The following is a 26,575-nucleotide window of genomic DNA, read 5'->3' on the forward strand; positions in this document are numbered from 1 at the left end:
AACCTAATCTGTTAACTGAGAGGGTCACCTGAGTATCTAATGACTGCGTCCTTAAGGAGAGTGAGAGCAAGAGCCTCTGAAGTTTGCTCAAAACTTTGAATTTGATATAATGACAACACACAGATGGCTATTGGTTATACCATTACTGGGACAACCCTTTTTGTTTTTTACTTCTGTCTGAGATATCCTTCATACTTCCACGTGTTAAGATAACAGTCTGAGTTCTTTCACTAAGGTTTTGACTGAGACTGACTACGTTTGTGGGAGATCATATGCCTTCTAACCGAGTAAAGCTCTTGCTACAAAAAAGGGAAGGGATTTTTTTGAAAGATGTACTCCACTTAAAGAGAAGGGGCTGTGTGCAAAGTCTTGTGGTTTAACCGAGATAGATCTGACTGTACATACATGGGCAGTAAATACCTGAGATGTGATGTAATGTAATGTATATTACGTCCTTTCTAGGGAAAAGAGCATTATATCATGGTTCTGAAATACTACTAAAGCAATATTTAGTTCCAGTCCCTTCTCTCACAACAACCACTATTTTTAACATTCTCTGTAAGCAGTGACTCATTTTTTCTTCATATTTTTAATTATGTGTAAGGGATATAAAAACTAGCTCCGATGTTATTAAAAGTGTTTGAATAATAGATTTTGGGCACATGTACATATTGAACAGCTGCTGTTAATTTGCTTTGTATGGCAGTGGCTCCCAACCTTTTTTATACCGCGAACTGGCAGACTCATTTAAAAAAACGTTGACGGACTGGCACCGAAATATTTGCATATTCATTATGGTAATTTTAGCCCACAGTATATCAGGCAAATCAAAGGAGGGGGGGACATGATGGTGAACAAGAATGTGAAAAACTACTGCACACACACACATTAAAAAAAACCAATAAAATAGTTGCTAATACTTGTTACAGTGTATTCTCCATTCCAAACCTTTTGCCTCAATGGCACCAGAATTAAAGAGGCAGTCCTAACAGGTCTGGCAGCACTGACCCATTCTGCACATTTATATTTCCCTTTGCACTTAATAGGACATAAGAATAATATGTGTACTTGCTGGCTGGGAGCAGCTGAAGGCCAGGGAGAGGCTCTTGCCGAGTGGAGAGGGAGGAGAACTTGGTGGCAGAAATAGCTGCCCTTCACCGCTTGGTTCCATCAGCTGGGGCTTTCCACGCGGCACTTGGCCCCGCTGGCTGGACTGTGTAGCGATCACCGGCGGTGGAACTGGGACCACACTGAGACTGCTCCAGTAGGGACAGCCTCACTATGGTCCTGGCTCCAGCCGTAGCACACCCAGCTACCAGTCGCCCCCACTCACCTTGTTGCTGCATGCGGAAGTGTGTAGGAAGGGAATTTCCTGGGAATCCCAGGGGGTGGAACTAAATAAACACTGGGGGTGTGGCCTGGGGGGGCGTGGCACTTTAGACAGGGGTTCACAGCCTGCTGATGGTCTGCGCACCGGCAGTTGGGAACCTCTGGTCTATGTTGTAGCCACAAGTTATAAAGAAAGAATAAAAGCGTCGTATTACTTAATCCTGTGTATGCCCAGAAAGTGTTTTGAGACCGAGCTGATGGCCAGCAGAGTTCTGAAAGATTTTTTTTCTTTTTTGAGACTAATGGCTTTTCTCCTTAAAGTGACCAGGTATTTTTTGTGTTTGATTTCCAGCTGTCCCATTTCCTCCAAGTCACCGGCTCACAGCTAAGGAAGTGTTCGATAACGATGGAAAACCCCGGGTGGATATCTTAAAGGCACACCTTATGAAGGAAGGGAGGCTGGAAGAGACTGTTGCTTTGAGAATAGTAACAGAGGGTGCTTCAATTCTCCGTCAGGAAAAAAACTTGCTGGACATAGATGCCCCGGTCACAGGTAGGTGCCAGTTTTAAATTGGAACACACAAGCACATCCATGCAGGTATATAATGCTCTCCTGCGAGTTTGGTGAAAGTTTACTACTTCACTGACTGCTCTCAGTACTGCATCTCTGAATCCACTGCCACAATGGGCTTGATGCTAGGAGTTGATGTGATTCTTAAATGTGACTGGTGTTGGAAGAAAAGATCTTACGGACTGAAAATGTTTTGCTTCTAATGTATGGAGACTTTTCTAGACGAAAATATGGGATTAAAAGTGTATTCTAACCCTCATAAAAGATAACTGCCCATTTTACCAGATGTTAATTCCATACACTTACAGATGGCCTTCACCACAGTAGTACAATTCAAACTTAGTTTTGCTCTGAAGGAATAACGATGCTTTAGTGAAAGGAAACTCCATTATAAGTGTCCAGAGGAATAACACATGAGCAAAAGGAAAAAGCTAGAAGAACATCAGCATGTTATTTGTCTAGGGAATTAATGAATTGTTCAGGCTAAAGAGCCCATTTTGCCCTTGGCTATCAAACATTTCCACACTTGTTAATTCTCAGGAAATGCTCTGTGCCTTGATCTTCCTTGTCTAATTGTCTCCCACTTCTGACTGCAATTGCTGGCTTTAATACACTCTTTTCTGTTTAGCATATTTTTAAATTAATTTTTCCTTACAAACATATGGTTGTTGTTATGAGAAGTTGATGAGGCTTTGGCAGGAAAATTGATCCATGACTTGGAGAGTTAGTTGCAGGGCTAAATATTACTTCCCTCTAGTATGAATCCTAGACATATAGTTTTTTTCAAGAGTCAGGAGGATTTGCATGTTTTCTTTGTTGCCTTTCTGTTTCTGGTCAAACTGAGCCAGAATAGAAGGAAGAGAGATTATTTTATTTTTTTTCAGGAAAGGAAAAAGAGCACTGCGGCCCATGATTAGCGTTGTTGTCCACCAGATATTGTATGAACTCAGCAAGTGCATTAATAGTTAATCATTTTCGCTATGTCTTGACAGCAGGCTTCTTATACAATAAACTTTTTTCGGAAGAGCTCTTGCGCAAGAGAGCGTCCACACTGAAAAAGCAATACGCTTTTTATCTCACATATAAGCTGTGATTGCTATGGACAGAGTGGCCACCAGGGCACCAGTGCTTTTTCTTCTTCCCGCCTCTTCTGAAAAAACTCCCTCCTCCCCATCCACACGTGCCTTTTTGCAAAAGAGCACTTCCTTGCAGAATAAGGATTACCAATTGTGCAAAAAGCCCTCTGTCTTTTCGATTTACTGTTGAAAGAATGCGCTTGCAGTGTGGACGTAACTCAAGTTTAGTTGGAAAAACGGTAATTTCTGAAACCAATAACATGAAGTGGGACATTGCATCATCAAATATAGCATAATTTATTAAAGTCTGTTTTCTGAAATGTGGTCAAAATGTAAACTTAAGTCAGTCTGAAAATTTCCTAACTTGAGACGAGTCAATCAAAATATGTTCTCTTACTCTCCTGGGAGGTGGTGTATCTCATGTAGTTCTAGAGGTGAACCTTTTGATGACTGAAGGAAGTCTTTAAAAGTCTGTAGGCCTTCCTTGCAAAATCAGATAGGTGCTTTTCAGTAGGATAAATGGAGGAACACAAGTTCTACAGGTTGCAGCACTCTATCCTGTAATATTAGGGGGTTGGGGATTAAGGGAAGCCTTCATCATGATTGGGGCTTTCAGAGAAGTAGTGTGTGTTGAGTGGCTTTGCCTGACTTAGGCAAACATCCTCTTTTTCCATTCACCACTGACTGAGACATTCGTAGATGCTTTTTTTGCTAATTATTTTGAATAATTTAGTGATGTTTTTTCCCTCATCCCAGTTTAATCCCTGGAGGCCTTAGCCCATTTAATCTTGTTCTCCCTTATCTAAATTTACATCTCATTTGACCATCCATTTTTTTTTCTCTTCTGGCTAGGGATTGCAATATCACTGTACTTCCCTCGTTTGGCTAATGGCTATTGACGAGAAACGTGAATCTTGAATGTATCCTGATGCCTGCTATTGAAGTAATTCTGTAGTTCATGTGGTCTGTGAACAAACCCAAGCTGTAAAGGGAGAGCTGGAATGGCAAAACTGATACTCAGAGAAGACAAAAATCTAGAAAGAAGAAAAGACAACCCTTGTGTGATGCCCACTCTGTTCTGTTTAAAAAAAAAAAATTGCACAGCAATTTTCTAAAAAAAAAAAAAGAAAAAAAAAGAAAAAAAAAGCCACATATCTACTGGGTATTCAGAATTCTCAGTGGACAACTTAAGCAGGTATTTTTCTGCATAAGTGGGAAATACATATCTGTGGCCTGAGTGAAATATTCTCTCAGTGAAAAACACGACAATGGGATCGTGTCATATCCCAAGCGAACAGGAAATCACCCTTTCACTGCTTCAGAGCAGGTATGGCCAATGACCTCGAGAGCGATGCTTTCCTGTTACCATGGCAGACAAACTCAGATATGCTTTTCTGTCCATCCTCCTGTTATCACAGGTCTTGAGAAAAAGCTGTCACAGCAGGGTCAGAATTATTCTCCTAGCACCCAACTGGCCCAGGCAGTTTTAGTTCCCAGAACTTGTTAAAATATCAACCTGTCCTATCAATATCTGTCCCTTTCTGAATCTTCCAATTCAGGAAGGTGGCAAAAAATCCCTTCCACAGTCCAAAACCTCTTTGCCTCGCTGGTTGTTGGGTGTACGCCATATCTAGAATAATCATGTTTGGAAGCAATCCCATCCATTCTTACTCAGCTAGATAGAAATTCCTAGTTGAATCTTTAAGTGAAGACTTTCTCTATATAAGCACAGTACGATCATTTTTTCTACACTCTGCAGGTATCCCATTTTTTTTTTCAGATTGTTGCCTATCATTGAAGAACATGGGTCTCATTTAGCTCATTGTGGGTCCGTCTCATTGTAGTTAGTTCCTTCTTTCCTCAGGTAGATGGGCACTCCCTTTTTACTCCTCCAACCCAAGTTAGATTTCTGGAGGGCCTAGTCAGGGCCTTTCTGCTTGCTGTCAAACCTATCTCAACGGGACTTCAGTTTTGTGCTGTCAGTATTCACCAGACAGCCATTTGATTCTTTGACCACATGCTCTATATCCCCCTTTTCTCATGAAGATCACGTTTTTTTGTTACTTTGGCTAGCAGGGAGAGCAACATATTACACAAGTGCTCCCCTCTTGCTCTCCCTGCTGTCCTAAGTTTTCGCTCTGTGACAAGGGATACTTATTCTTTGAGTGCCTCCTATTGGCTGGGTGTGGTACTACAATCTTTATTCCCTACTCCTAGTGCCCCCGTAGGTTGCCGAACTTTCTAGGTATGTCTTCAGTGGCACAGGCCTCTAGCTAAGTCTCAGTCAAAACTGATCGAACCCTTTTCAGGGGCTAGTAAAAGACTTGAACAAAACTCACCAGGGTTTTCAGCTCCATTTCAGGGCCTTTTAAAGCTAGCCCCCTTTCTTGGGTTATTTAAACTAGCTGTGTCCCCTTTCCAGGACTTAGGTCTCTCCAGTGCTGACTGGTGGGGGAGACAGGCCTGCCACTGTGCATTCCAATCCAGGGAACCAATACATAGCAACCATGTACTGATGTCTCCAGTTCGCAGCTGCTATTTCCTGGGCCTTTTCCCCACAAAGTCTCCTTTCCTTTTATCTGTTACCTCTGGTTACATTTGTCAGGTCCTCTCATTTCCAGGGTCAGTATCACTTTCCCAAAATAATTCCTAGTGCATATCCTTTAGAAAAACATCCAGTCTTGACTTTTTTTAAAATTGCCCATGAAGAATAATCTGCCACAACACATGATAAATAGTTTAAAAATGTCTCCCTGGTCCTTACATTAGAGGGCTTTTAAGTGTGTAGCTGTTCAGGGTGCAAAATTAGGGAGCTGATAAACCAAAGAAGAAAGATTTAATCTGTTGCTACATTCTCTGGCCAGACTTTCAGGTGGATCTCCTTCACTAGACTCCAGCCCTGATTGGGCAGCGCTCATACTTACATGGATAATCCCTCCCCTGCCCCTCCACCCCAGATTAAGGAGTTTTAAGCAAATTTTCTTTACAGCAATATCAGTACTTAGAATGTCCTTGCTTTTTAAAGTTAGGGGATTATTTACACCCAAAAAAGACTGTCTGCTGCCATCTTGATGCTCAATCACCCTACCATATTATTGCCCTCCTCAAGCAAGCCTGCTTTTGGTTCAGAACATAGTGCCCTCATCTTGCCCACGGGAAGCTGGGTCCTACATCAGTACAAAAAATAAATACTGTCCTTCTCAATGGGCATATCCATCACAGGGTAACTTACACTACAACTATCTTGAACACAGTGCTGATTTGTTACTTACCCATTGTGAATATGCCTATGAAATAGGGTGTTTTCAGAGATGTAAATACTGACTTGCTGGTCAACTCCCTTACTTGAGTGTAATTACATCTGGTTTAAATTTGTGTAAGTGAGAGGAGAATACCCTGTACCCTTAAAAATTGTTGTATGTCGGATGTAGGGCTGAAAGACGAGCAGTGAAATTGTGTACGGGCATGTGGTTAAGCTTTTTGTATGTCTAGAGGGTGATAATGGAATGTAATTGAGGCTACATTTATGGTACAGGTAACAATGTGATTCCACTGCTTGCTTGCACATGCTCATGCTAGCTTCACTAGCTAGTGTGAGTATAATAGTATAGTAGCCGAGGGTAGTGGCTACAGAGGTACTGCTTTGTCATGTCATCTCATGTCATGTATGGGGTTCAGGCAGGCTTGTACTCCCCATGGCTGAGCTGTGACCCTTTTGCCACTCCTGTGGAGAGCTATTGAAAGGAGATATGTGAGCACAGAGAAACACACCCCGAGCCAGAGAGAATCTGAGTGTGATCCAAATACTTTTAATTCCTGTGTTTGCTTAAGTACCACCATGGTAATGTGGAAATGTTGCCTTTTAACTAACAATTTCTGTGTTCTTTAGTGTTCGTACTGCTGTCGTCAGAAAATATACTTGAGCGACTTAACTATAAACCCATTTGTGTGAGTTAGGGAGTGGAGCCGTTTAAATGTGTAACCAATAAGCTCATGCTTATCGGTTACCAAAACGGCTACATGGAAATGGTTGTATTAGAGGCAGCTGCGTGGGGCAGCAGGTGGGAGCAGGGTGGCAGGCAAAAGCCCAAGTGTGCTGGGAGCTGGCTGCCCCCGTATGTAGCCACTGAAATTTTCCTCAGTTACATGGTTATTCGGGGGGGGGTGTGTGTGTGTGTGTGTGTGTGTGTGTGTGTGTGTGTGTGTCACTCAGACTCTCAAAACCCAAGGTGGCATTCAATTCTCTTCTGCTTACAATATCACAAAAACTGGAAATGAAAAAGCCCTCTCCTGCTACCAGTATAGAATTACTCTTCACTCTTTTAGGCATTATAGTCTCAAATGGTTCTGAGGCTTCTAGCAGGTCCTTTGGGAGAATATTCCATGGGCTAACTGTTTTCCTGATGTTCCACCTGTTTTCCTCCAGTGCTCAATTTAATTTCATTGCTAGTGTAAAAATAACTGATATCAACAAGCTACCAGTGCTACATGAGATTAGAATTTTGACAGAATCAAGAATTGCTAAACTGATCAATGCTAAAGCAAGTTCTTAAAAGCTTTCATGCACACATTACAGTAAAACCAATACAATTACAAATTACATCAAAAGATATACACACTGAAGTCTGTTTCAGCTAGGGAACCAAGCAAAGTAAGCTCTTTCTCCTTTTTAGAATTTGAAGGAGGTATGACTGATCTACAGTTGTAATGTGGACACTAAAACAGCATTATTTCCTTGAGATTTCCAAACAATGCATAATTTATTCAAATTAGTGAGTTGTCAGCAGTGAATCCATACTTTGTTTGTATTAACATTTTACTTAGCAGGATTGAAACTTCTTTATTTCACATGTCAGTAATTTAAATTATACTCCTGCTGTACTACAATTACTATTGAGGAGACAGTTGAATGTCTAGAACATTTCGGTAGATAAAATACTTACTTATTTCCAGGAGAAAAGAGCCAGTTCCAAGATTTAATCATGAATATGTGATGTGTTTGGAGTATTTTTTTTTTTTAATCTTGCACTAGTGACATGACAACCATCTCAACAAATATCAGTCACTTGAACATGAGTGTCAAATTTCAGTCACATGCCTAACTTCCTGAAACCTAAAAATTAATCTGAAGAAAAATTATTCCCCTTGTTTTCCATAACCGTATCTTATTGTAATCTTGTCTTGTTCACATGGGAAAGTATTGTTGTTATATTAATATAACTTCCCAAATTGACATTTATTCCAGTATTTAGATGACTGTTTCTCAGTTTAGCTTAAAGCCTTTCCAAGGTGTGATTTAAGTTAAATAAAATAAGACTGCAAAACTATATCCATTTAAATTCCCCTTTTCATCTTTGTTGGATAAAGTTATGTCAGGGATAGCTCAGTGGTTTGAGCATTGGCCTGCAAAACCCAGGGTTGTGAGTTCAATCCTTGTGGAGGCCATTTGGGGCAAAAATTCATCAGGGATGATACTTGGTCCTGCTGTGAAGGCAGGGGACTGGACTCAATGGCCTTTCAAGGTCCCTTCCAGCTCTAGGAGACAGGCAATCTCCATTTAAAAAAAAAAAAAAAAAACTTTCCTGGGTTGACAAGCCCCAAGATAAGCTAATGGATCGGTCTGTCCAGCCAACTTCCATTCATTCCAACATACAACTCCTTTTGTTGTGCCCATTTTCCCTAATATCACTCCAGTGCACAACTTTAATTCTTAGTAAGATGCATGTTGCCAGTAGGGAAACCCTTACTTGAAAAATATCTTGTTTCTGCCTTTTAATCACTAGAAGTAAGAGTTAAGCTTGTACATTTGATGCTGAATGCACAGTTATGTAAATAATACCAACCTGACAGTATGTGTATACAGGCAGTCCCTGAGTTACGCGGATCCGACTTACGTCGGATCCGCACTTACGAACGGGGTTTCTCGCCCCGGAGCTCGCAGGCAGCGGGACCGCCCAGAGCTCCGGGGCAAGAAAAGCTGCTCCGGGTGTCCCTGGTCTGCTGGGGACCGTCTCCAGCAGACCAGCGACACCTGGAGCAAAGCCGGGGAGGCGGAAGGGTCCCGCGCCTCTGAGGCTTTGCTCTGGCAAAGCCGGGGAGGCACAGGACTCTGCTGCCGCTGCGGCTTTGCTCCCGATGTCCCTGGTCTGCTGGGGGGTGGCGCAGCTAGTGGCCCCCCCCCAGCAGACCAGGAAGATGTAGAGCAAAGCCCCGGGCCTGTGGTAGAGCAGGTGGGGCGCTGCCGGTTGGTTCTGCAGCACCGCTCCTTGGCGCTTCTGGACCAACCCGGCAGCACCTCAGCTGCTCTGCCCCAGGCGTCCCCAAGTCAGCTGCTGCTGAAACTGACCAGTGGCTGACTACAGGAAGCCCCTGCCCCAGGCTTCCTGGAATCAGCCGCTGATCAGTTTCAGCAGCGGCTGAATCTGGACGCCAGTTCCGACTTACATACAGATTCAACTTAAGAACAAACCTACAGTCCCTATCTTGTACGTAACCAGGGGACTGCCTGTATATGTATATTGGAGGAAGGATAAAAGAGGGCATTAATGAAAAGCATCACATTACATCTATTCTCCTAATACCACTTGTGATATCTAATGATATTGTATTCATTACAGTTACCTGCTTGCTTCTGTATTGTGAAGAAATTGAATATCCTAGCTTTTTAAAGAATAACTGGCAATTTAATAGATTTTATGAAGATACAAGAATGTGTCAAACACCAACATAAAAATAAACATCTCAATATATAGCACAGTTTCTAACAGTTTTTTTAATCACTCCTCACTATTTCAGTATTTTCTTTCCTTCAAAATAAAACTGTTGGCATTCTTACTAGGCAAAAAATAGAGAACTTTGAAATGAATTGCTTTAATGTCTTAATAGGGTGAAGTAAACTAGGTTGAATATACTGTACAAAAATATTTGGATAGCTGTTCAGGATTGATGCTGCTTCTACTATTTCTCATGAATTACTGAAATATCAGACTATGTGGTTATTGAATTATTTGTGGCTGTTTAAAGATTGTGAATTCCAAAGGAAGTGAAGATGAAAAGCAGCATGTTTTCTTTTTTTTGTCCCTCCCTTCTCAAAACACTTCTGTCAGTTCCAGATATGGATTGCAATGCATCTGCCTGTGTCCTACTGAGGATCTAGAGATTGTGTGCGTCTCCGCTTAATTGTGCCTGCTTCAGATATTAGCTTCTTCAGCATCTGAGATTCTGGCAAAGCTGATGTTTTCTAGTAGCAGCTGCGTGAATCAGTCAGAATGCCTAGAGAGTGGATGCTGCAGCCTGTTCCTTACAACTACCTGACTTGTTACTCCTTGCAAATGATCTGTTTCCTTTGGAGCAAAAATCATATAGTTGTATACAATGAAGTGAAGTGACTGGATGTCTGTTAGAGTGCTGGTTCAGCTCCTCTTCATGGACTCTCACTAGAATGCTGTGTTTGGGTCCCACCCTGCTGGACCCATGTGCTGAAGCTTCCTTTTGCCTGAATAGGCTACAGCACCATCTCTTAGCCCAGGGGGGTCAGCAACCTTTCAGAAGGTGTGTGCCAAGACTTAACTTATTCACCTGTATGTACGGGCCCGAGTGCCAATGATGTTTTTTTAAAGTCAATAATAGTCCTACATACAGCAGCTTCATTAACAAATAAATTAAGATGTGATATCCTTGGCCTTGCTCTCCCTTGCTGAGTTCTCCAGTCTTGGTCTTGTAGTTTGATAGTTTAAGCAGCACACACGCCTCTGAATATTCAGTCAGACACCCCAAATATACTGTCTCCTGCTTGCTTCTCACCCTACAGATGCCAGTACCTATCCCCTCCCTTCTTCCCCCCCTTCTTCCCCCCCCTCCACCCCTGTGGAATCTGCTCCCCCCAGCACAGGTGGGGACTGGAATAAAATTCTGCTTCTTAAAGCAGCAGGCATCAGCAGTCTGTCCTGTCCTGAATTCCAGCTAAAGCACAAAGAAATTACTCTCACCTTCCTCACCTCACTGCACAGACAAACTACTCCCTGTCTCTACCTCACCCCAATGTCAGCACCCACCCACCCCATGCAGTCACATACGTGCTGCCCCCGTCGCCAGCTGGGTTGCTGGACTGCCTCTGCCCCACTAGTGTGGTGGAAGAGCAGCCACTCAGCATCTTCCTCTTCACAGGGCATCTCCAGAGCATGCAGTCTCTGTTTCTCCTCTTCTTTGGCTTTAAGCATAGTTAAACAGAGCTCCCCTCTGCTACAAAAGAATGACATTTTGTTTTTCCCCTGTTCATCCTGTCTTATCTCTGAGAGTTCCCTGGAGTTCTTCCCAATTCTCTCTCTCTCTGATTTTTGGGACCAAAGTTAATTCCTGAATTCTTCCTGAGCTTCCAGCAGAGAAGCTGGGAAAAAATTCTTTTGCTTAGGGTGTGGCTATCTCATCATTCCCACATACTCTTATTTGAATGGCAGCCATCAAAGTTTAACAATCTTCCATAGACCCTGGTCTGGGAGATGTTTTACAGCTCTGACTGCATGTGGTACACAGACATTTTGTGGTACAGCAGTTTCAGAAGATCCTCAAATTGTCTCTATCACCATCTATTTAGAAATACAAACTTCAGTTTGTAACACAATACTAGACTATCTCTGCAGTGGAGGATGAGAGATGCTATATTCTTAGTTAGTAGAAGACTTGAGTGGAGAAGCCCAAAGTGTCTGGAAAAAACAAAATATCATACACAGACTCAGGATTATCATCTGTGGTTCTATTCTAACATTTACATTTATCTTCATCTTTCCTTTTAATTTAGGGATATTTTAAACAATAGTCATTTAAATTATGGCCTCTCTAGTATTGAATGAAATAATTGCTCAGATGGACATGAAACAGAAGGGACACAAATCTCCAGTGTTCAGTTTCCTGCAGCATAATCTTATTTGCAGATATGAAGCTGCTCCAGAAAGATTGAAATGAATCAAATGGCAAACAAGAAGGGAAAAAAAGCCTCATTCTGAGTAAAATTTGTGCCAGTACATTTTATGTTGTGCAGGGCTTGGGTCCATTGCCGGATCATCCAATTTAAATTTGAAATTAGTCTAGGAACAGGCCTTGGAAAAACCAGAAATCCTGCTGATCTCATGAAGGGAAACAGTGTTCTAATCTGGGGTTTTTCCTGAGCAGACCCTGCCAAAATGTTTTAACTTGGGGAATTTCAGAGTGGAGACTTTGTGTGTGTTGCTGTTCATTGTAGCAAAGTACTTGGAGAAATAGAAAAGAGAAACAATCAGTCAGGAAAAGACCAAAGGACTATTAAAAAAAATTAAAGCCGCAAAAACAGAGTAAAATGTGTAACATGCACTGTCACTTTCAGGTTCACAGCACTCATATTCTTCTTCCATGGTCTCTTGAGAACATCCACTTAAAAGTTCCAAGACACAGATCTCCACCTAGGAGAAGTAATGTCTCACTCCCTCTTGACCAAGAATGATCTAGAAAGAAGAATGATCTGTCATCAGTGTAGGAGTGTGCATCTCAGGTAACATTGGAAGTGGCATATATGGGGCTTTGAGGAAGAAAAAAGGATTTATTTTGTGGAAAGGGACTCTTCTGGAATCTTCTTCCTTTCTCTCTTCCAAAAAGCCCATCTCACAGTGTTAACATTAACGTTTTAGGGACCATTCCATGAGCTGACCAATATTTGTCCTGATCAATCTTCTGTAAGTTATCATGAGAATACAGAAAATTTTGTTTTCAATTTCCAGAGTATAAAGTTTTATGTAGGGTTTTCGCTGGTTTGAAACACAAGCATGCTACAGTTCAAAACAATCTCTCTAATTGGATTAAAAAATGTCATTTAATATTTTAAAACTTGAGATTAAACCCAGACGGAGCCATGCTGTTTAAAAGTAAGACACCAAACGTCAGGATTCCTTACGCTAATTACAGATGTGTATTACACTTGAAGTTAATTTCAGAAAATTCTCATGAATGTCACTGCAAAGGGTTCTGAAGATAGTAAGCTCTATTTACACTGATAAAATGTCAAGACATATAACATCCTGTAGACCACTGCTGTGCTTATTTGTGTTACATTAAATTATTAAATGATAATTATAGCTTCAAAAATCTTCTGCAGTGCTGTTTCCGCAACTTCTGCATGTGATTTTTTTTTTTTTTTTTTGCCTTTCTCTTCAGCCTTTCTCTTCAGTCAACCACTAAAAGAAGATTTGGTAGATGGTTGGCATTGCTGAAATGAACCCTGTGTTGACTGAGGGGCCAATCTAGGAGTAGATACTTCTGCTTGGTTTACCCTTTGTCAACAGACGATGAATGTAAGGATTTTCAAGTACAATAAAGCATGAAAACTAGGGTAATTTTTCACATCTTCTTTTTAAATCAGTTGTGCAAACTAAAATTAATCCATTTAGTAGCTCATACAATTAAAAATAAATGCAGACTACAAATCTTCAGTGTTACATGGAAAATTATTTCAGTGCCATAAACAGGCATAGTGAGGTTACATTCTTAAAGCTCAGGCTATGTCTACCAAACACTTTTGGCAGCATAATTCATCACTTGGGATGTGAAAAAACACCCCTGAGTAGCATAAGTTACATGGATAGACACACTGGTGTAGACTGTGCTTCTCCCACAGAAATAGCTACTGTTACTCATGTTAATTTTGCCAATAGGAGAGATCTTTTCTGATAAAAACCAGTGATTACATGGGCAATCTTACAATACCTTAGTTTGCATCAGCTGTGCCTCTGTAAGCTCACTAGGGTAGACCTAGTACTTAAACCTCTTATTTAGAGGTAAAGCATATATACATAGAAATATCTTCTAAAGGCTCTGCAATGTATTAAAATATTTTTTAAACTTAAAGTAATGTAAATGAGCCTACTTACTAAAATCTTATTTGCTGTAACAGTAAAGTGAGAACTAAATGTGAGAGACTATGGCAAGCCACACCTCTCTCTTAGTGCCAATTAAAAGGTCATAATAAGAACTTAAGATTTGCTTTTATGTATTGCATGCTGTCTTGTTAATTTGCCAGTAGGTTGTAGACTGCTGAAGTCAGTGTCAGAATTGCATGCCTTTTTTTAATATCGAGCAAGATACCTACTTCTGGAAGTAGACTTGCTAATTACAGTGGAAAAATTTCATTTTCAAATACACTTCAGAGGTTATTCATAGTAAAAATGTCTTCCTAAAGTTTCAGCCTCTTCTCACTTAAACTAGATCAGTAGCTCCGTGGAAATCAGTAGCATTGCACTAGTGTAAAACTGGTATAAGCAAGAGTGAATTAGCTTCATTGACTTCAGTTTTATTGAACAAAAGAAATAATACTTTCTTCTCAGTGCTAAGAAAATCAATAGCTTTCACAAAACCACAGAGATTACCTTCTACTTCACACAACAGGTCACATGTCTAATATCTCTTGATATTGTTGAAATTAAAAGGACACAGCACCGGGCAATCTTTTGCATAGATTTTTTTTTTTTTTGGTGGTGTGAATTTTCCCATGAGCTACAACTGTCGTGCATGTGTATTGTGACAGGTGTAACTATCTTAGGGCTTGTCTATGCTGAGCAGCACTGCATACAACAGTGGTGTAATACCTGAAGTCCAATAACTTGATGCACATTAGTTGGTCTGTATAGACTAGAAGTTCCCTGGTGCATTTTCAGCAGAAATTCTAGTGCATATCAGCAGGATCTACATGGAGAAATTGGTGAGACATGTGCTTCAGAAATCAGCCTTCCCCTTCTCCCCAAAGAGTGCATTGCTACGCTGTGTAGATGACCTCTTAAATGGCAGTATATTGCTAGGGAGGATTTCAGGCAGTGAGCCCCCTGTTAGTGTTATCAGGAAAAAAAGCAATGAAGAACTATAGTTTACAGAGAGACTTTTGCCTGGGAGTGCAAAGAATGCTTTGTCGTCTTTATTACACAGAAAATCTTCATTAAAAACTGTGTCATGAGAGCTGCTTCTGAAGGCATCAGCCTCTCTACATTTTACTAACTAAAGATGCCAGCTGGCAGTATGCCTTTGATATAGCTACATATTTTACTATTGTAGAGGCCATCAGAACCACATGCCCTTTTGCTCTTTAAGAGCAGAAGTTCTCGTGTGAGAACATTGGCATAGAGATTTCCAGCTGTTACTGAGAGGAAACTCTCTGTGTGACTCAGACATTCACGTGTATACAAACAATGAAGTAAACCAGATATTCTTAAAGTATTACATTTTATGTAAATGACCATAAGTTTATTTTAAAGGCAACCTGCAGAGGTTTTAATGACACAATAAAAAACAAATAAATTGAGTAAGTGTCTTCTCTCACTGAAGAAGTCAGAATTCTTATTGTGCATGTTCCTGTATTTCTTAACTTTTTCTTTCTGTCGCTCTCTGGGTATGTCGACACAGTAGAGCATACCTCAAAATAAGCGACACAATTTAATCTACACAAATTAGTTTATTTCAACATTTGGCACTGTCTACACAATGCTAAATTTTGAAATAAATTGCTATTCCGGCACCTGCCTTAATTGTGTAGACAGCGCAGAACGCTATTTTGGGATAACGGACATTATCCCAAAAGAGTGCCGCTGTGTAGACGTACCCGCTGTGACCAACAATATCAAGTCTTGTCTTTCCTTCAAGGATGTGCACTACCCCACTTGCAGCTCTGCTTTTACCTTATCACACTTGCATCTCTGCTCTTATCACTAAAAATCAAGCCCTATGTGTGTCTCACTTGGCACTACTCAAACAGAGACAGTCAAAATAGAGGACTTGTCTGAAAAAGAAATCCTTGTCTGAAAAAATTCTCCCCTCTGTGAAGAATGCTAACTGATCACGCTGGGAAGCCCAATCTATTGGATGGAATGGCACTATATAAGCACATTTTTATTATGTGAATATTTTTGTTGCTGTGATAAAATTCTAGGAGAGGAATTTATTAAAGTTGCCCATATTATTCAGCATAGTTTCTTAGCTACTGATTTTTGGGCCCCGACCAAATCACAAAATTCAATGGAAATCTTATTTTTGACCATACTTGAAGTTGGATTCAGGCATTTCGGGTACATCTAAATTACATCCCTTTTTTGATAAAGGGATGTAAATTAGACGTATTGAAATTGCAAATGAAGTGGGGATTTGAATTTCCCACGCTTCATTGGCATAGTCATGTCATGGCGCTTTTTCAAAAAAACGCCATTTCGAAAGTAAAACCATGGTCTAGACGCGGTTCTTTAAAAATGGCAGGTTTTTTTGAAAGCGCCTGTAACCCTCATGATGTGATTATGCAAATGAAGCACGGGAAAGTCAAATCCCCACTTCATTTGCAATTTCGATACATCTAATTTACATCCCTTCATCTCCTCCCATTTTTTCTTCTATGCCTTCATTTGTTATGCCAGTGTGCTTGAATCAGCTTCCTGGTCCTCATAATCCAGCTCTTTTTCACAAAGGATCCTGCCCATCCTTTTTCACAAACTCTTCTTTCTCTTACCAGCATCAGTTTAAGCAGATGCAAAGTTACCACACAATAGTATCTGCCTGAGAGAGTTGTCACCCTTTCTCCCCATATAATAGAAAATAACTGTGTGGCATCAGTAAGACCCGATATCACAATTACATGCCGTGACGGTGCGTTGGGGTTCCCCGTCTCCTGCACCCTGAAATGACACGAACAGACTCCACCAGCCAGTAGAATGGAGGTAGTTTATTGCTTCTCCAGGATATAGCACAGCACAGATGTAATCTGGTTACAGGAACTGGGGCTAAGAGGCCTCAGTGCCCCCCTTGAGATGGGGGAGTCCCAGCCCCCCTCCCCAGCTCCTTCTCCCCTGCTTTCCAGACAGGAACTAACCACCTCTCCTCCAGCCCTGCCCCCAGCCAGGGCAGCATCCACCTTCCTTTGTTTCTCCCCATGGGGGGTGGCTGGTCAGACCAGTTTGGAGCCACCTTTGCATAATGACTTCCCCCCCTTCCCTACTGGGTCTTGCTACAGACAGCAGAGGTCGCCACAGCCCTAGCAAGTTACCCCCACTACGTCACACATGCCAATCATATCCCTGTTTTGTTTTCATACTTTGTTACTCTGAGCTGTTGTTGCTCTTACCTGACGTTGCGAGATCTTTGAGGCAGGTATTTAAGATTTTTATAAATGTTTTATAAATTATTGTATATGCTTTTGCAGTAAATAGTCATAAAATGAAAACCCTAGACAGGTCATTGGATCAGGTGAGACCTTTGCAAGGCAAATGTTAGTCTACAGTTCATGATTTTCTGTATCCCTACAAAAAAGCACGAAGATCTCTCTCTCTCTCTCTCACATTCACACACACACACACACACACACACACACACACACACACACACACACACACACACACACACACACACACACACACAGAGTATATAATCAATTGTAGTATACATTACCTAGTGTTCCTTAAGTCTTTAACTCAAATACTTTTTGGTCATTTAAATCATTACATTTGATTCCTTAACTTGACTATACCAGGGAGAGAGGACTACCCTCTCTCACTGCAGCAGCTTGGAGCCAGGCTCTCCATGAAAAGCACCTCTCCATAGATGCTGAAGTGCACACAGGTGGGTGAGGGATGCTTGTCTCCTGACTGTGGGACAGACACAAACATGCCAGCTTTCTCAAATATATAGTAGATAGCTGACCCTTTTTTCACCTCTGTCCCCATGCTGCTCCAATGTAATTATAGCGGTCCTGATCCTCATCTCTGATTCCTTGCTGCTTCCTGGCACAACCAAACCGTTACCTTGCTTTAAGTTATAAGAGAAAGTTGCATACTGAATTTGGTGGTCTTAGCTCTCACCGTTTAGGAGGAATTCTTGAACCAAAAGGGAGATACATAGAGATAATCAGATGTATAGTTTACAATTTTTAAGTTAAAATAATGTGCCCCATTTTATTTTATAAAAAACATCCTCCTAAACTGTATATCTCTAGATGAAGAAAAGGGAATCTTAAGTGATACTGTTTCCAGTATGATAATCTGACTTTAAGTGTGGTGAAATCTAAAAAAGTAGTCGTGGGGAGTCGAGATTTCAGTCTGGTGTGTGTTGGCTATAGTTTAGATTTGCCTGTCCACTTTATGAAATAGGAAACCATTTGGCAACGTGGAAACCAACATGGTATCCACTTGTCTAGTGATTGTGCTGTGCTTGATCTAGCTAATAAATGATAGTGTGGGCATGATGTCCATTATAAAGCTCTGGTGTGTTTACATGTGCACAAAGAATCTTCTAATTAACCACAATATATTGAATAACACACAGCATTCCCATTTTCCCTCTTTATGGATGTAATTAGATGCAGAGGGAATTACAGCAGGAAATAGGAACAGTTTCCTCCTGTCACCCTTTAAACAATTTTTCAGTTCCAATTAAAATAAATTACATCTTGTACCAGTAGAGATTACTCCGTATTGTGCTCATATCATTTAGGAACAGGCATAGAAAGCCTAGATTTCATTTTTCAAAACTTTGAGGGGGGGGGGGGGCGGGACTTAAGAAATTGAGCAGTAGGAAACCAAAATTTAATTTGCTTCTATGACTTTTTTAGTAATCTCATGTTCAGTCATTTTTATTGTATTTGGAATAATTGCAGAAAACTGCCACTCATAAGATTTTAATTTTAGAGTGCTACTGATTCATTTTATAAAGCTATATACTGTAATTTAACATTTGCTTGAAGATAGAGATGATGTAGGATAATGTATTTTAAATAAACTGATCATCTCATGAAACTGCTTTACAGAAAGGTAAGATTTAAAAATTTATATCATGCAGTTTACCTACCATTTCAAAGTTAAGGAGGTATCTCATGTCCCCCAAGGATACATTGCTTACAGCATTACATATAGATCTGTGATTTGTCTGTCATATCGCAGTACATTTCTCAGGGGGGAAAAAAACCCACTGTCTCATGATGTGAAATATTTGTTAGACAACTACAGGCAGTCCCCGGGTTACGTACAAGATAGGGACTGTAGGTTTGTTCTTAAGTTGAATTTGTATGTAAGTCAGAACTGGTACATATTGTAGGGGAAACTCTAGCCAAACATTTCTCCAGAGCTCAGTTTTATTCTCCCACACCTCACTTCCCTCAGTCCTTTATTCTCAAGCTGAGGTGTCTGCTGAGAAAAGCCCCTCCGCGTCTCCCTGGTCTGCTGGGGGGAGGGGGGGGCGCGCTAGCTTCGCGTCTCCCTGGTCTGCTGGGGGGAAGCAGCTAGTGCGGGGTTGCCTCATCCCGTTTGTAAATAGGGATCCGATGTAAGTCGGATCCATGTAACCCGGGGACTGCCTGTAAATGAAAAAATGTCTCACCCTTATTATAGCTGAAGCAGTACATAGGCACAGTTTTCTTCTCCAAGTACACTTTATCATATGTATTTTAATTCATTAAAGTAGATGTGGTTGGTATAGGTGGACAAACCAAGATGACAAATAGGATTAGTCTGGGGTACTAGAAAATTAGATTCAGTAATTTTGTGAACATTTCACAACTCTTTCGGCAGGTAATATGACTGTGGACTTCTACCTCATTAGTTCAGACACACAGAAAATGTACTTGTTTTTGATGTGTTGATTTAGCAAACACTAAACATATTTTCTGCCCTTCCCTAGTTAACTGCTGAACCTACATGAGTCTATTTAAATAGTTCCCCAGAACTACTTATAAATAGATACATAAATACATACTAAGAAACATCCTAGCAGAAGAAATTTAATTTAAATGACCTGACTTTCCATGCTGGTGGGTAAAGAGGTGGATTTATCTTAGAAATTTTCCACTATCACATTCTACTATCTCGAAAAATAATTATGCCACTGCTGAAATGTCTTCTTTTAAAGATGTTTGTGCATAGACAGTGTCACAGGAAGGCTCAAGGATCGTTTGTCTGTATATGATTCCTTCCATTTCTCCGTTTTGTAAACATGTTTTTAAAACTATTTGTTTGTACAGTGCATGATGCAGCCACAATTCTGATTGATGTTGTTTTGATGCTATAATAGCAGTCTATAATGCTGACTCACATATACCTTTTTTTTATTCATTCTAGTCATTGAGGATGTATCTAGACTACACCTCTCTTTTGACAGAGATTTAGATTAGGCATGTCGAAATTGCTAATGAAGCAGGGATTTAAATATCCTGTGCTGCATTAGCATAAACATGGCTGCCACTTTTTTCCAAAACTGAGCTTTTTCGGAAAAAAAACAAAAACCCCAGCAGTCTAGATGCAGATCTGTCGAAAATAAACCCTTTTTTGACAGACCCTGTAAACCTAGACTGCTGGTTTTTTTTTAAAAAACTCCATTTCGGAAAAAAGCGGTGGCCGTGTTTATGCTAATGAAGCATGAGATACTTAAATTCCTGCTTCATTAGCAATTTCAATGTGCTCGAATGTCTAGACGTAGCCTGAGTGACTTCTTGCACACATGTATATGTCCATCCCTATTCACGTGCTGTTTAACTTTAGATGCATGAGATTTAAACACACAAGTGCTGTCCTGAGTTAAGGATACTGTCTTAACACAGAGCCTGAATAACAGGGCTATTGGAATCTACATCACCTCTCAAAGCAGGCTGAACAATATGGAGACTCGTTTTTATGACGTCAAACTATAATTGGTTCCTGATGGGTACAGGATAGGATTCAGGAAGAAATCCATTCTTCTGTTTGATTCGGATCAGTGGGTATATTGTCTGGAACCTAGTAAAATATAATCTCAAGGATTGAGGCTGATTTGTTGTATTTTCTGAATTAAGATGGAGAACATGAATGGCTTTCACCATTGCTTGGTTTTGGGTGGAAAAGGCAGAGATTAAGAACAGCCTGATTATCTGGGCAGGGTCATTTGTCACAATTGTGTTGAGAATAATTCTCATTTCCATAAGAATTCTAGAAATGGTCCCTTCTGTGAAGCTTACAATGAAGCTAATAAGGTGAAGAATTTTTCACCTTTTGGATAAAAAATATTGTCGTTAGCAGACTTAGTGACAATTTATTCTCTCTGCAACTGTATGGTAAATGTTGAAGTAAAGGCATTGCCATAACAATTGAATTGGAAAATTAGCTACACAATATGGAATATAGTTAGTTTCCCTCCCACTTCCTCCCTTTACCCCTTCATCTATAGAAATAGTACAATGCCAGGCAGCCTTCACCACATTTTTCTCTGCAATTTTCCAGTGACTTAGGAGATGTCTGGAAGTGTACAACATTTAATTGCTTCCTTTTTGAGACAAATAAAGCAAGATATTGTTTGATGTGCAGGTTTGTTGAATTAAAATTCTGAAACAATGTTGTGAAATTGGTAGACTAAGTTAAATTGAGTAGTTATGCAAGAAAACTCTTGGTTTATTTTATGTACCAGTAGGATCACTACTATGCGTGGTGTTTGCATATTTATAAATATCTGCATTAGCTGAGATGAAGTCATTCAAGTGTAGTGAAACATGGATATGGTTAATTTTAAAAGAGGGTGAAGCAAATCTTCTAACAGCATAATTGCCCTCTAAAGAAACACATGCTGGAATAGGATCTTTTCTGATGCCTTTGGTTTGGGAAACACAAATCCCCTTTATGTACTTTGTGTTACTTCCATCTCATGTGATGTTGAACCAATGAATAATAGTTATTCTAGCATGCCCATGACCTCAAAGCTTAATTTGCTATCAATTAGAGTTTGTAGGTAGCACTCAGAATGTCAGCACATGTGAGCTAAGGTTAATGTACCTAACTGAAAGCACTTGTGTACTGATCTTCCCTGCAAATAATTTCTCTGAAGTGAAGTACTTCCATCAACGCACAGGACAAGGAAAACACTAATGCTGTGATGGCGACAAGTGAGAATTAAAACAAGCATTTTCTTTCTTTAAAATGTTATGGTATATTACATATGACAAGTGATACATTAAATGTTTTAGAGAATAATCTACTATGGCTAAGTTGTACAGTGCATCACTTACATGAAATGCAAAATATGCTGAGGAGGGTGGTTTCTTAGTGTATTAATTAGCTGAAACAGTCTAATTATTTGAGTAATTCTGTGTCAAATAAGCCAAAATACTTAGACACATTGTCAATACAGGTTTCATCAGGTTAGCAAATGTTAGGTGTTCTAAATAGTTTTGGATCAACTTTGCTCCAGAAGGAAAGATTTTATCCATTTTCCTGAAGTAAATCTTGGAGAAACGGTACAATATAGTTTTACTAGTCCACTTCTAGGTACAGAAATGAACCTGGAATCAAGATAACTATGTGAAACTTACTGTAAAGTAGAACCAAAAGTTTATATTAGTTTTGAGACCCTTCTAGGTTTTTAGCTTGTCTGATCATAAATGCCTCTCTGATTTGGTTCTACAGTACTTGTTGTTAGTGTCTCTTTTTGATACTGTTGCTTTTTCTCATAACTGCCTCATTTAAGTAGCCAGCACCCTTAGTAATCTCCTTTTCTGGTTCAAGTGCTTCCTTTCTAATCTCACCTTCACTTCTGTAGAGACTTTATTCACCTGATGGAGACAACAATTAAGTATCTCAAGTCTGTTTTCTTGGAACTCTTTCATCCATTTTTCATTTCCTTTTGGGATTAGGGATGTAATAGTGTAACTGATTAACCAATTAGCTGATAAGCAAAAGCTTATAAATTAAGGTTATAGACTACACACATTTTCCACCCTCTCCTCCCCTCTGCCCGTAAATTTTTTTTTTTAGCAGTCTGGCCAGTGGCCCAGCTCAGTCCTGGTTCACACTGGGTCTGGGGCCTACCCCCGCTGTGGCTCTCTGCATGTAAAATGTATTAGGAGCCAAGCGGGCAGGCAGCCCGGCTCAGTTCCAGCTCATGTGGGGTCCAGGAGCTCAGCCTTCCCCTTGAACAGCAACGTTGGGTTACAGGCAGCCAGTCCACAAGGAGAGCTGTTTTTTAAACAGTCTCCTCTTGAGGACCAGCTCCAACCTGGCACCCTGTGTTGCTGCCTCTGATACAGAGGCAGCAGTGTGGAGTGGCAGGGGGATCCTCGGGAGTGGGGCCGGAGTGCACTGGATGCCAGCTGCATCCCCAGGATCTAGAGAATAGTTGAGTGACCAATAAGTATTATGAGGTTAATCAACTATTCAGTCAACCAATATTTAACATCCCTATTTGAGATATCTAATCCACGGGGGTGGGGAATCACTAGCATGACAACTGCATGCCTGGCCAATGGGAGCTGCTGGGAGTGGCCCAGGATGGGCCACAATCTTCTCCACTGTCGGATCCATGACAAGACTTGGACTCCTGCCCCGTGACTATTTTGTTTTCTTCAATAGCTTCTGGATATGGGACCTCACCGACGGTCTTTTGAAAAGCCAAATAAATGGTCTCTGGGTCGCCTCTGTCCTCCATTTTACTCACTCTTAAAAAAGAATCCTAATGAATTGGAGAGGTATGACATTCTTCTGCCCTGCTTACTAGACTATAATTTCAGATAATTATCCAGGTGTTTAATAAATTTTATTTTAAAATTGATCATTTTAACCAATTAGTCCATAAAATGGCTTATTAGTCTGTACTTCCCTAGGTCGCTCCTACTTCTGTTTTTTTTTAAATTTATACAATATCTGTCACCCTCTAATCTGACTTTAAACAAACATTGTATGTTGCAAGCAGCTCAGCTGATTAATTCTTAGGTTCCTTCAGCAGTTTTGGCATACACAATCTGAGCCATTCATCTCCCATAGCACTTTCAAAATATAGTCTAAATATGTCTCTGTATAATAAAATGTTTTAAATGATGTGTCTTTCCTTGGTATCAGTTATTTCGCATTCTAAGTATAATGGAAATGTTGATATCTGAAATCTGAGTCTTGTAACCATTATATGGTTTGTTTTTAAAGTGTACTAATTCAATTTAGTTGAATCACATAAACTCTGATTTCAATATGATCCAATCAGATACAAAACCATTTAGAAGCTGCTGCTGATTTGTAAAGGGCTTGCATATTTTTGTATGATACTTGTTTTGACTGTTGTACTTAATATCATTTTAACAAATGGTGGGGAGGAAATTACAGTACTATGTAACTATGTATTCTTCTAAAGGAGAAGAATAATTTTAATTTAAAAAGAAAACTGTATCCATTTAACTTGCAATATATTCTGCTAGTTGAATAATGGGGTGACTTTAAAATACATGTCATTAGCATCTTGTATCTGCTATCTCTCTGTGGTGTGATTGTTGTACAAAAATGAGGCTCCTGTTTGCTGCGGACTCTCTTTTTGTATTAGTTACTCAGGTCTCACGTGAAACATTTTATTATGAAACTGAAAAATAAGCATGGAATTGTAGTAGATGGAAAGGATTTGCTATTGGGTGGATTTCTAAGTTTAAAATATTGCATTAGGAATTTTGAACAAAGTACATTGTTTATAATATGAAAATAAATATTTATACCCTTTCTAATGCTATAATCACTGCTACAATATAACACAAGTTGTAATAATGTAGCTCTATCACCACCACTGTATTATGTAACAGTGGTTAATTGAAACATCAGTTGTCAAAATACTGGCAGTTCTAGTCGACTGTGTTTTAATCTACCTGTGCGTTGTGTAGGTCTTTTAGGGATGTAAAATCTCCTTTAATCAGTTAGCCAGTTAGACATTGCATTAATCAGTTAACCACTTAAAAGGGATCCTACAGGTACTATGGGGGTGAGGGGTGTCCCACAGGCACTAGGAGGGACTCCCTCAAGCTGGCTGGGCCAACCATGGTTGGGGCTATTTGGGTTGGGCTGGAGGGCCAACCATACCATGCCACAGCACAGTTGGCCCAACAGGGCTGGAGGAGTCCTCCCTGCCCATGTCAGATGGAGGGAAGTGGGGGAACTCCAGCCCAGCGGGCTGCTGCTTAACTGGTAAGCTTCACCCAATAAGGTTTACTGGTTAATCAGTGATATGCCTACTTCAGGTAGGAAAAGTATGCATGAAATCTTGCAAAACAGGAAAGGGGGCAGAACTGAGAATCATAGAATACTAGGACTGGAAGGGACCTCGAGAGGTCATCGAGTCCAGTCCCCTGCCCTCGTGACAGGACCCAGTACTGCCTAGACCATCCATGATAGACATTTATCTAATCTCCTATTAAATATCTCCACAAATGGAGATTCCACAATCTCCCTGGGCAATTTATTCCAGTGTTTAACTACCCTGACAGTTATGAACTTTTTCCTAACGTGTGACCTAAACCTCCCTTGCTGCAGTTTAAGCCCATTGCTTCTTGTTCTGTTCTCAGAGGCCAAGATGAACAAGTTTTCTCCCTCCTCCTTATGACACCCTTTTAGATACCTGAAAACTGCTATCATGTCCCCCCTCAATCTTCTCTTTTCTAAACTAAACAAACCCAGTTCTTTCAGCCTTCCTTCTTAGGTCATGTTCTCTAGACCTTTAATCATTCTGATTGCTCTTCTCTGGACTCGCTCCAATTTCTTCACATCTTTCTTGAAGTGCGGTGCCCAGAACTGGACACAGTACTCCAACTGAGGCCTAATCAGCGCAGAGTAGAGTGGAAGAATGTGTTTAATGTGCTCCTAGAATGATATAGGAATCAACTCCTGATCCAGTTATTGCCAATGCCTGATTTGTTGCCTGCTGCTGTTGTCTGTGGGAGAAAGTATAAAAGTCAGCACCCTGTGTAATGGCTGACTGCTGGTAAGCCTGACTGATGATTGCAGATGGCGTTAATATTTCATAACCAGACTGTATACTGGATGGATGTTTGCTCAGGCTAGTTATAATACTGTGAGCCTTTGAATCAGGAAGAGCCTAAGGGCTTTATGCCTGTGTGTGCTTTGACAGTGAAGAAGTGCAAATTTTCTTTCATAGCTAAAAATTATATTTTGATTTCTATTGATTTTAAGGTTTACATTAAGGATCAATCACCATGCAAATTGCTTTTTATGTCAGATCCATGATACTTATTAGCAAGTCTATAGCTTAATTAGGTTCAGAAAGCATTACATCTCCTACCTTGGATGAACGCTTTGCTGTTTGTGAAGGGGAGATAAAATTATTATGAAAACTCCATTTAACCTGTGTGGGTGGATAAGGAAATGTGCAATAATAGGTTAACACAGAGAGAACTGTGTATTCCATTTTTCTGTCAGCTCATTTTGAAACATTCCATTCCTTCCCTCCCATTTTATTTCTGTTTTTGTATGTTATTCTTCCAGTAGTACAAGCGAATTAATGATTGGTGTATGTGTGTGTGTATTTTTTTTTAATTTTGGCAGCTGTCTGATGTATTTAGATGGCTGTGAGCTGCTGATGCTGCTTTCTTAATTGTAACAATGTGATTCACTACAGTAGGGATAACAATGTTACAGACTGTCACTACAGTGAAATTCAAAGTGGCTGTACTAAGATTGAAGTTGCTAAATTACAAGTGTGTTTTTGTAATTTGATCTTCCCTCAAAGAAAGTTGAAAGGAGAACGAGCTAATTTCTGGTTCATGGCAGTTTAACCCCTTGCTTATTGGGTTTTGTACCGTGTCACTAGTGATTAGAGCAGGGGACTA

At 40.3% G+C, this 26,575-nt stretch overlaps 1 protein-coding gene across 3 annotated transcripts in view; it reads left to right on the forward strand.

The window, feature by feature from the left end:
• PPP3CA (protein phosphatase 3 catalytic subunit alpha) overlaps nt 1–26,575 on the forward strand; it is a 338,739-nt gene that overhangs the window by 151,751 nt on the left and 160,413 nt on the right. For all 3 annotated transcript variants that reach the window (XM_075929664.2, XM_006126898.5, XM_075929665.2), the window contains one exon: nt 1,682–1,882. In XM_075929664.2, coding sequence (XP_075785779.1) covers nt 1,774–1,882 — 109 coding nt within the window. In that variant the 5' untranslated portion in view covers nt 1,682–1,773. The remainder of the gene's footprint in view (nt 1–1,681; nt 1,883–26,575) is intronic.

This window comes from Pelodiscus sinensis, chromosome 4, assembly GCF_052426305.1.
Source record: "Pelodiscus sinensis isolate ZL-2025 chromosome 4, ASM5242630v1, whole genome shotgun sequence".
NCBI classification, from domain to species: Eukaryota; Metazoa; Chordata; order Testudines; family Trionychidae; genus Pelodiscus; species Pelodiscus sinensis.